The following is an 11280-nucleotide window of genomic DNA, read 5'->3' as shown; positions in this document are numbered from 1 at the left end:
ATGAGAGTTTTGTAGTTCGCTTGAAGCATTGTGTATTGTTTGTAAACAATAAATTGTTTAGAACGGTACAACAATGCACTATAATATAAACAATCGGCTATATACCTGTTGCAATTTAGTCATCCATAGTCTGATGATATTTCGGAATAAAATTCCTTCTTCAGATATTCTTAGATTGAGTCGCTGCTATAATCGGTTTTCCAACGGCTTTTCTTTTTTCTGAGAACACTACTGAGACGCTTCCGAAAAGAGACAACCCGTTGGAAAAGCGATTATAGCAGCGACTCCATGGAGGACGAAATTACAACAGGTATATGGTACATTTTTTGTATTATAGTGCATTGTTGTACCATTCAAAACTTTTTGTTCTTTACAAACAATACACAATGCTTCAAGCGAACTACAATACTCTCCTATATATATATATATATATATATATATATATATATATATTTATATCCTATGTATGTATGTATGTATGTATGTATGTATGTATGTATATATGTATGTATGTTTTATAGGAGGTATCTGAGTGTGTGTTTGTGACTGTGGGAATACGCAGAACCATAATTATTTTTATTACTATTATGTTATACAATGTAGTTACTAATCCATAAAGCACACTGAATTACTTTTCATTGTACCGAAGAATATCAAATAACTTAATAAACTTCTCCGTGATATATTTCATTCTTCAAATACGTTTATTGTTTGGATAAGTTTATCTAACATGGTTAGTGTTAAACTACGATCTGTATTTATTATAGACAGAAAATTAGGTATCAATGACGTCATCAACAACAAAGTAATCTTTGTGAATGTTGATATGCCCATGTCTTCTATACTTATTATATTGTTGCAAGCAAAGAAAAAGGTTAGGATTAGAAACAATTTTACAATGGATTTAGCAATCTCGAATCTCAATGGAAAATGATGGTTAACAATTGTCTTGAACAACTTGGCGTTTATGAATTCCTCCCCATATTTTGACTTTACTAAATTTGGACGAAGAATTTTGGTGAGCTTTATAGATTCAAGCAGAATAAGGTCATACTGTTTCTGAACAGCTTTTATAATTGCAATACCATAAACAAGAAACATGGAAACGAACCATATATCGCCAACGGTACCAGGCTTAGCAAGTACTGCAACTTCTATTGAAAATATATACTCGCAAAGGATACCAAACGTTACTACAAATATATAGATTGAATACATTCCCCAAATTATAAAACATGAAAACGATATGAATGTTAAAATGAAAGCAATAATCTTGAAAATATAGTTAGCATTCAAATACAGAGGGAAAATATAAACTCTGAAATAACTTAGTGGTAAAGTTAAAACCAGATAAAGAATTGGGATTCCATAATACAAGAGGCACAGAAATAATTCACAGATAGAAAATACTGCAAATAAAATTGTAATGGAAACAAAGGGACAAAGTGTAATGAATTGCCAGAAAATATTTCTTTCGTAGTAATACAACCAAATTTTCTTTATACGGTTAAACCAAGTATAAATTATTAAATGCCAGAAATTTGGGTTTAAAGCAGTAGAAATATTAGCTTTCATTATTGCATAGAGTAGATCATAATCCTGTAGTGTAGAAACATTCAAACTGCCATACTTCTCTAATAAACTCATATTTTGTATGAGAAATGTGCAAGTGGATCTTTGATGTAATGCATTATACGCGACAGTCTCACTTAAACGACTGGGAAGAACGAAAAGAATAAAACTGAAAAATATGTAGCCGATCAAACACAAAAAGGGACCGCCGGAGAAGCCATCTGTATTCTCATAACTTTCTGAGATTCCTAATATTAGGGCGCGATAGCCCAATGGTATATCATCTTGGTAAATCATTTCTACCGTTTCATATAAAAAGAAGTAATGCATCAAAAGATCCAGAACAATTACTGAAAGAGAGAATAGAATACACAGGAATCTTCTTAGTCTTGAGGCAAAGAAAGAGGAATTGTGGAAACAAAATATCCAAGACACAAAATGAGAGAATGTGTAAATATTATGTTTTCCATTGATCCACTCGGATTTGTATGGCAACGTGTTTTTAATTGTAAATAAGAATTCATCGTGAGCAAACAGTGGCAGATAGAGATTACGGGAATGTGAAGGTAATTTAGCTTTTGATACGAAACTAATAATTAATGGTAATATAGCCCACAAAATGGCTCCGGCGATACGTGCATAATTCTGAAACATAGCATTCTCAATGATTTTTCCTGAACAAATAGATTTGGAGTGATAAAAATAGCTTCCATTTTTATAGAGTTTACAGCAATAGTTCTTCATAATTTCTCGATTTATACCAACTCTTCTGTAAGATTCATACGTGCGAGGGCTGTTCTTCTTCATATCATAAGACAAATTTATAAAAAAACACATGTATCCAGATTCTCCCATGTGCAATTTGTCAATAAATATGATTCTTTTCAATTCCTCGAATATCAAATATATTAAATCGTGTCTTTGAATATTTTGTTTTCCACAAGTTATATTCATATCAATCCTTTGTTTAGCAACGTAAACGCCTAACATATTAAAAGTGTGCATTGAAAATTCATAGGGGAAGGTTTTATATAGAGTTAAAGCGTCTGATTTATCTGGAATCCACGTAAAATGCCTCGCATTTGCAAAATAATCTAATGGTACAGGATTAAGAAGGTCATCAAGTGACTTGTTTGATAAATGGACTTCAAAATTGAAAACATCTTTTTCCAATTTTACTAAACGAGATAAAATCTCACTGACGTTGGGAGGAATTTTAATTTCGCAATTATTTCCGAGTTCCTTCGCATCGATGTTTAGTGATGTCAGTGTGCTAATAAGAATGATTGAAAGAATAAGAGAACTGGTTGCTGTTAGTGTCGTCTGTACGGCAGCCATATTTGGTTATCTGTAAAAATATAGAAAACAAAGCATATAAAATAATGAAGATTCAATTCCGTTTCTTTATTTTATAGATATTTCAAATGTTACGAAATAAACATAAATGTTGCGGTCAATGTAGCTGAGAAAACAATGCATTTTGCTGTTGCCGAGTACCTATCTCTTTTATGTTTAAACATATCCCCGTTTCAAGGTTAATATTTACTATTCACTGGGTGCACGAGTTGAAAGATATTCTATGGAATTAGATGCTACCTAGTTCAAAATATTAAAATTAGCATCATAACTGAATCAAGCTATATTTGAACTGAAAATACGGATGTTTGAAAATAGATGGCATAAAAAAAAGTTCTCTTTATTTCAGTCAATTAACATCATATTCTACGAGTTTGTGAAACTCCTCAATACCAGAATGGAACAGATGTTTTTTTATCTGCAATAACCAGCGTTCAGTGTTCTAGGTTATCTATACTATAAATTGCAGTGTTCTTGATTGCTTGATTGATTGATTGATTGAGTGTCGGCAGATTCACTTGAGAATGCTGCAGTGGAATCGCGCGAAATTCAGCACAGAGCGGTAGCATGGTCCGCTCATGTTCAGGAGATTTTTATTGCCCTCCAACTCCCATGGTTACCGAGATAATCGATTATTACTTTTTAAGATAGGAATATCCCATTCAAAGTGGGGAGGGGCGATTTTGTTGCCTTTCCCATGCGCGAAATTTTACGAAAAACCAGCACAATAAAGATTATTTTTTTCCAAGTAATGTGGCTGGATTTGTTTTTCGAAAATTTTAATCAGAGGCACAGAAAAAAAATAATTTCAATTTTTTTGTGCATTAAAAAAAAGGCTATAGCTTACGCTCTTTCTAATTACTATGTTTTTTTAAACTTCAGTTACAAATGTCTTCAAACGTCGACATTCAAACAGCTTTTCCATATTGAGACAAACGGACTCTGCACAATTGTATCCATCCGGGAACGCGTTTTCAATAATTGAAATTCACAATTCTAATCAGTGTATATGAACGTCCAACCTATGATTGATCTTGAACAGTTTCGATTAACATTCTTGTGTCGCCAATACAACAACCGCACTACCATATATTTTTCTTTTAAGGCGAGGTTATACCACAAACAAGGTTCCGTGACTACATGGGGCTATGGGGACACACGTGAAGTTAGTTTTACAATATTGACCCGCAAAATCCTTAGCATCGTATTGTTTTTGGGTTGTTCTTACTTTTTTTTTGTTTTTGGAATTTTTGTTTTTTTTATTTTTAGTTCTTTTTTATTATTCAAAATATACATAGGAAATAGCCTTTAACCAAATCCACCACACTGCCCGAGTGAACCGGGAAAAACAACTAGTTAATATATAAATCTCAGATCAAATTTTAACATAAAAATAAGTTAACTATCTTAGAGTAGCACAAGGCTTCAGTGTATGTTTTAGCATGGTTTTTAGGGACGGATGCCCTTCCTAACCAACAACCTGGAAGAGAGTCTTTTACGTGGCACTAGCACAGGCTAGGTCAGTTTTGGAATGATTTTTACAACTGGATGCTATTCCAAACGCTAAACACTTTACAGTGTGGATTGGTTGCTCTTTATGTGGCACCAACATTTGCAGGGTCACCAAGTTATTTGCAAGACAAATATCCTTTCAGAATGGGTGTGAACTTGTGCCAGATGAAGAGAGGTTGGTGTGACAGAGAGATAGAAATAGGTAGAAACAAGCAGGGTTACTGTAGAGGAGGTAGGTGGTTGTCCGGTCCGAGAGAGAGAGACAGTGAGAGATCATGAATGAGGACAGAAACAGGTGCGTTGCAGTAAAGGAGATCCGTGGTAAACCAGTCAGAGGGAGAAAGCATGATAAAAGAGAGAGAGAAAGAGCAAGACAAAGAGACAGGAAGTGATAGAGAGAGAGTGAACGAGAGCAAGAGTACAAGAGAGAGATGGTGAGGGAGTAGAGACTTCATATGAATTCAAATACATACGTAGAATGGAACTTGAGGTGACAAGTGGCGTATTTGGTGTGGAAGACTATTTATCGAAAATACGATGAATACTAACTCCAACTCTGAAGCTACAACTACCAGCCTTATTAAATGACTTGTTAATCTTCAGATGAATTAACTGATCGGAGTGATTTTCGACTGAAAACTTGCAAACCCCAGAATTATATGACTACATAGCGAAAGAAACTGTTCAATATTGTGCGTCCAGGAAGGAGAAAATCGAAACCTTTTCTGTAGATGAATTAAAACATTTCTTGGAGTTTTAATATCTTCAAGTTATATTAAGTTACCCTCCACAAGAAATTACTGATCAAGTGACGAAGATCTGGGTCTGCCATTAATCAATACTGCTATTACAACAAATCGATTCCAGCATCTTAAAAGCAGCAATCACTTTCGCAATTATGAAATCTGGGAGGAGAATAAAGATGATAAAGGTTACGTAGTTCGGTCTCCCTTTACCAGAATTCCTTCAGTAAATTCGGAATTTTTGAAAAGAGTCTGTCAGTCGATGGTCAAACACTATGGACATAATTCACTCAAAAAATTTATAAAAGGGAGACCCATAAGATTTTGTTACAAATTTGGGGCATTGTGCGGTGTTACAGGATCTTGTTACAACTTTGATCTGTATTGTTGTAAGAGTATTCAAGAAGGACCTCAAAACGATCTTTCACTTGCAAATAGAGTTACTTGGAGTGGTAGATGGTCCTCGGTCACATTCCGTATATTTTGATAATTTGTTCACAAAGTATGGTTTGCTAGTGCACCTCGGGCAAATGAGGTTTGAAGCAACTGCTACGAGAGATAATCGTCTCAAGAGATGTCTTCTCAACGAAACAGCATTGATGAAAGAGGGGCCAAGAGGTTCATATGATTATAGATTTGAAATCAATAATGAAATCCTTATAGTTAGGTGGCTTGACACTAAATGTGTGACAATTGGGACTAATTATGATTCAGTTGAACCAAATGTGCAATGTACAACGCCAGAGTGAGGAATAAAAAGCAAAGGCAATGTGACTCGACCACATGTTTGGGACTCATATAACAACTACGTGGGTGAAGTTGACAAGCCGGACTGGTTGGCGTCAAAATATGCAACCTCAATTAGAGGCATAAAGTGGTACAGGCCATTGTTGACTAGAGTTATTGATATGACTGTTGTAAATGCATGGACTATTTATAAACTGATCCACGAGGTAAAGGGTGAAACATAAAAATTTACTCGATTTCAGGAGATATCTATGTGTTTCATATCTAAAGCACTCCACTGCTAAGCAATCTGGACAATAAACAAAGATGATCACACAATCCACACCCATTGCTGACGTTAAATTTGATATGAAAGTCCATATAATAGCTAAACGAGATCAGCAACGACGTTGTCAGAATAAGTCTTACAGCGGTAAACCACTAAATCATTGTGAAAAGAGCAACGTAACCCTGTGTCTAGATTGCTTTTGCTCATTTCCACAAAGCATTGTTTTCTTGAATGGATTTCCTTCAATGCATTATTTTTTGTATGTTTTGTATTTCACTGTATTCTTTCAAAGACTTTAGCTATTTTATATATAAACTTTAATACCAATAGAATATATTAATAGATAACATATGAAGGATTTTGAATTTATGAGTATATCACATTGTCCCAGGGTCCTCTTTATAGGACACCGTGTATTTCTATTTCTACTTTGAGTAAAGCAGTTTTTATAATTGATTTTTATCATTTTACTCTATTTTCAATCATCTTTGAAAATTTAAACGTAATATTCTGAAATTTCAGTACCCTGGGACTTAATGGGTTAAATGATTAAAAGCAGAACAGAGGGAAACATATATATGTAACGAAGATGGATTAGTGATAAAGACGTAAACCTGGTCGAGGGATATTCAGTTAAGGAGGTATTTATTTTCTTCGTTTTACAACGAAAGATATCGTTAGGAAGAACGACCAAATTGTGGAGAGTTGGGATGTTGCTTTTCTTCGTGTGATTGTGAAGACAGACAAGGAAATTCAGTTGTGAAGTAACAGGTCATCTCTTAGCTAGGCCATTCTTTCAGTATTCTCTGCGTGGGATCTCCTCAGCACTCTGTCTGGCAGCTCTTAGCGTTGTGTGTTCTCTGTCTCACATCTGTGGCGCTCTGCCGTAGGTGCTTGAGATGAGGTTTTTCTATAGCCAAACCATCGGATCAGAGAGACAGCTCCAACGGCTAGAGTCTCTGCAGTTCTGCAGGTCAGTTCTAGGCGATGTCCCAATTGGTCAGAACCGTGGCATTGGATGTACTGATTAAATATTCCTGCTGCACATACATACATGCATACATACATACATACATACATACATACATACATACATACATGAGCCGAGCAATTGTTAATCAACAAAACTGTGATGTCAGAGATGCGAGAGCATAGGAGGAATCTAGTTTCAATGTAGCGAGACTACAAGAAAACCTTTCACTGTGTTCCCCACACATGGATGCCAGAAACCCTTCAACTTGCTAAAGTTCCAGTGAAAATAGTCAAAACCATAGCTGACATGATTTCATCGTGGGCCACCATATTAAACTTAAACACAATGAGTGACTGTATTATCACTGATAGAATGCAGTGTCGCAATGGCATATTCCAAGGTGACAGCCTCTCTGTGATGCTCTTTATATTTTCTGTAAACTCCTTGTCATTCATGCTAAGGAGGTCTGAAGGATATCTTACTGGTTCACAAGGAAATAAAAATATCAAAATTACACATTGTTTCTTTGTGGATGACTTAAAGCTTTATGCAAAGAATGTGCGTGAGATGAAAAAGATCCTTGAGCCAGTTACAACATTTCCAAAGGATGTACGGCTGGTGTTTGGTCAGGATAAATGTTGTCATATGGGTGTGAATAGGGGGGAAAACTATAAACCAGACTTGTAGCATTTCCGTCAATGATTTGACTGTTTCCCGTGTATCTGTTGAGGAATGTTCCTGGTACCTAGGGGTAGATGAAAATATATCTTCTAACGGCACCTGTAACAAAATACGTGCCACTAAAGAATATTACAGCCAAATAAAGAAAATTTGGAACTCAGATCTCTCTACATTCAATAAAACAGTGTCCTACAACGTATTTGCAGTGACAGTACTCGTACCAACATTAGAGCTGCTTGATCGGAAGCTTCATGAGATCCGAGCCTTGATGTGAAAACCCGAAAAATACTAACAAACACACTGAATTTCCATATAAACAGTGACGTAGACCGCTCCGACCTAAAACGAAAACAACTCGGCAGAGGCTTAACATTTATCTAAGATGCCTTTGAATGTCGCATCATGTCCCTTCGGCAACATCTTTTAAACACCCAAGCATAGTCTCGAGAAGAAACAAAATAAGCATCCACAATATGGTAGAAACCATAGTCACACATAATAAAAAGGAATACTGGTAGAATATCCCAGTGAAGACCTCAATAAAATGTAAGCCCAACAGACCTGATATAATGATTGGAGGTAGAGAAGAGAAACTGTGTACAGTTGTGGAAATTAGCTGCCCACCGGATGTTAACATAAAGCTGAAGATCAGTGAAAAAGAGAATATCTATGCTGAAATATTGATAAGCTAATTCGAAGATTACAAATCTAATCCATCAATGGAACTGTAAAAATCTGTAAAACTTTCGAGAAGTTAATCATTAAAGATATATGAGCATGTCTAGATATGTAACTATATGCATGAGAATACATACATACATACATACATACATACATACATACATACATACATACATACAAACAGGCACTGTGCGGAATTATTTATCGAATATACGATGAATACCATCTCCATCTTTGAAGCCCTGTTAAATAACTGGTTAATCTTCAGTTGAATTAACTGAAGGAGCCTTTTATTAAAGATCGTATTGATTTTCGACTTCAATTTGGCATGCCGAGAGTTACTACAAACAACATGGCTGGACACAACATCAACAACAACACAACCAAGGAACAGAAGAAAAACAACAGCTCAACAGATAAACAGATTCTTTCTAGCTGTAATTACAGAAGAAACCGTAACCACAAAACTCATTATTTTCTTGGATTTATGAATTGAGGACAGATTTATTAATTATGGAAGAGCGAAACAAAATCCTGTTGTTGGATGTAGGATCAGATTGGAATCATACATGGACGATCTGCACCCACAACTAAATTATTTCACTGAGAAATATTTACGCCAACAAGCAATGGGTCATTCGTAGGAAGAAAGTTAGTAGCCGAACGGAACAAAACCCTCAAGTATCGGACCTGACAGTGAACTATATCTTCCAACTTATGGCGTTTGAGACATTTGGTGGGAGTGAGCCACTAACAGTGAAGTTCTTGTCATCGTCGGCAGCTCGCTTCACCGAGATGTCAGGTGATGCCTGTGAGGGCGCTTGGCTTTTCCAACCCCTTACCCTCGCCATCGACCGTGGTTATGCTGCGAAGTGCTAGCTTGTATCATTAGGTTCCCTTGAGCCTTATGGTGTGCAACGAACTGAAGCACTTGGTGCTGATTTGATGGTCTTTTTCTCTTTCTTTCCTTTCCCTTTTTCTTATTTTTCACGTTTGTTTTCGTTTCTTTGTCTTTCTTTTCTAAAAACTTATATTATGGAATAATCTAGACGATTGTTTAAAAAACACAGTTTCAGTATTATTTTCAATGAAGGAGATATTTTGGAAAAAGATCTGAAATTAACCTTCTCCCAAACAATATAAACGAAAACGTGTTCGGTGTTGGAATCCTACGTGGTTTCGCAGTTAATAACATTCCAACAGATACTATACCACCCATCAGCCAGACTACATTACAAGCTAAAATAACTGACCATTGTCCCTCTACTACGACTATGGTAAATAGCAGGCACAACCGCAACAATTATTGTAGTAGTTGTAATAGTAGTAATAGTAGTCAGGGTTATATAGCGGTGAAGTATGCCCTTGCTAAGATTTTCCAAGAAAAGAATAACTGTGAATTCGAAGCGCTTCCTCGAAGAGAGAGTATTCTATATGAAAGTAAGCAAAAGACTACCAGACACGGTATTAAAAGCTCACCAACGAAAACTGAAGAAGGAGATAGAAGTGATGTTTGTAGATAACAAAAAGATAATACTCAATTACGAACTGCTCACCCTCAAGCAGGAGCTAAAATCTGTCAGTGAGAAACCCCAAAATCAGAAGAGAATAACCAAGAGAAAAACAGTAAACGAAAAATTTATCGAGGACCTGGCAGCAGTAGACAAAGACATGAGAGGAGGAGCAGTGAACATCACAGGAACTTCTTCACGAGAAGACATAAACTTCTTCTGGAGGAAAATGTGTGAAACCACAAAAATAACAACAAACAGGAAACGTATGGCAACACCATTTATAGGAGTTCCTAAATCAGTGAGAAAAATAAAATAAGATTGATTCATGGTTTATCCTCAGACAGACACCCGGTCGCACAGTGAACTCCTCCAAAGACAACAAAATGCTAAAAATAACAGTTAAATATCTCTCAAATCATTCCTTGAATTCTTAGAAAGGAAATACATTGGTGGATACTGCATGTCAATAGAAAGGGTGATGTTCAAGGTTAGAATATCTTGTATCATAGATCTACTTCCTCAAGACAGACATATTACTAAACTACAAAAATAATAATTCTCCTACCTTTTCCGAGTCTGTCGCGGTTTGAATGATGTACGCACAACAAATACTGGGAGACAAAAAGTAAGTCAATTTCTTAAAAGCATCAATAATATTTCTCATCCAACAAAACAACTTTCCTCTGTGCTTTCCTGACCAAAACAGAACCCAAGTGGTGGTAGACAGACTGTATTATCATAGCTATGCTTGAACAGGAGTTGAGTATTTCCTGTGCATGTGAAAGATACACATATATGTGCAAACTTGTAAATCAATATCTGTAAAGAATACAATAACATCATTCATGAGGATAACCCAATTTTATACATGCATGTACAGTAACCTGAGAAGCTTTAGTCACTCCTGCACATTTAAGTAGACTTATTACTGGATTTTCCAAAATGTTATATTTATCACTAGAAAACTCAAAAATCATGTCTGTATAAGCATTTCTCTTGACAGTCATGTTCTATTTCATCTTCAGATGCCAAATAAAAATGGCAAAGAAGAAGCATGAGAAACGAGCTCATATTGAAATTTGGTAAAAAGTGTAGAAATGTGTAAGATAGCAACTGATTGGTCTGTGGCTCCATCAACTGTTTCAAGAATTCAGAAAATAATTGAAGAAGGTTCAAAAAGAAGGCTTCACCTACAAGAGGTAGCTGAGAAAGTTCCCTCATATCAAACTCGGC

The 11280-nt window shown here is 35.7% G+C and overlaps 1 protein-coding gene across 1 annotated transcript; it reads right to left on the bottom strand.

Moving 5' to 3' along the window:
• Positions 1-554: 554 nt before the first annotated feature.
• On the bottom strand, positions 555-10751 carry LOC149137921 (uncharacterized). The gene is made up of 2 exons (XM_089364903.1): positions 10613-10751; positions 555-2920 (listed from the first exon to the last, which is right to left on the bottom strand). Exon 2 carries the CDS (start codon positions 2908-2910, stop codon positions 688-690), a length of 2223 nt encoding a protein of 740 aa, XP_089221029.1. The 5' UTR covers positions 2911-2920; positions 10613-10751; the 3' UTR covers positions 555-687.
• Between the last annotated feature and the right edge of the window lie 529 nt (positions 10752-11280).

Source organism: Octopus bimaculoides, chromosome 1 (genome assembly GCF_046866305.1).
Source record: "Octopus bimaculoides isolate indiv1 chromosome 1, ASM4686630v1, whole genome shotgun sequence".
In the NCBI taxonomy this organism is placed as follows: domain Eukaryota; kingdom Metazoa; phylum Mollusca; class Cephalopoda; order Octopoda; family Octopodidae; genus Octopus; species Octopus bimaculoides.
Note: the sequence above shows the minus strand (reverse complement) of the source record. Positions and strands in the feature narration are given on the sequence as shown.

Coding starts and splice junctions, on each gene's coding strand:
- LOC149137921 (XM_089364903.1), bottom strand. CDS start 2,910: ATGGCTGCCGTACAGACGACACTAACAGCAACCAGTTCTCTTATTCTT.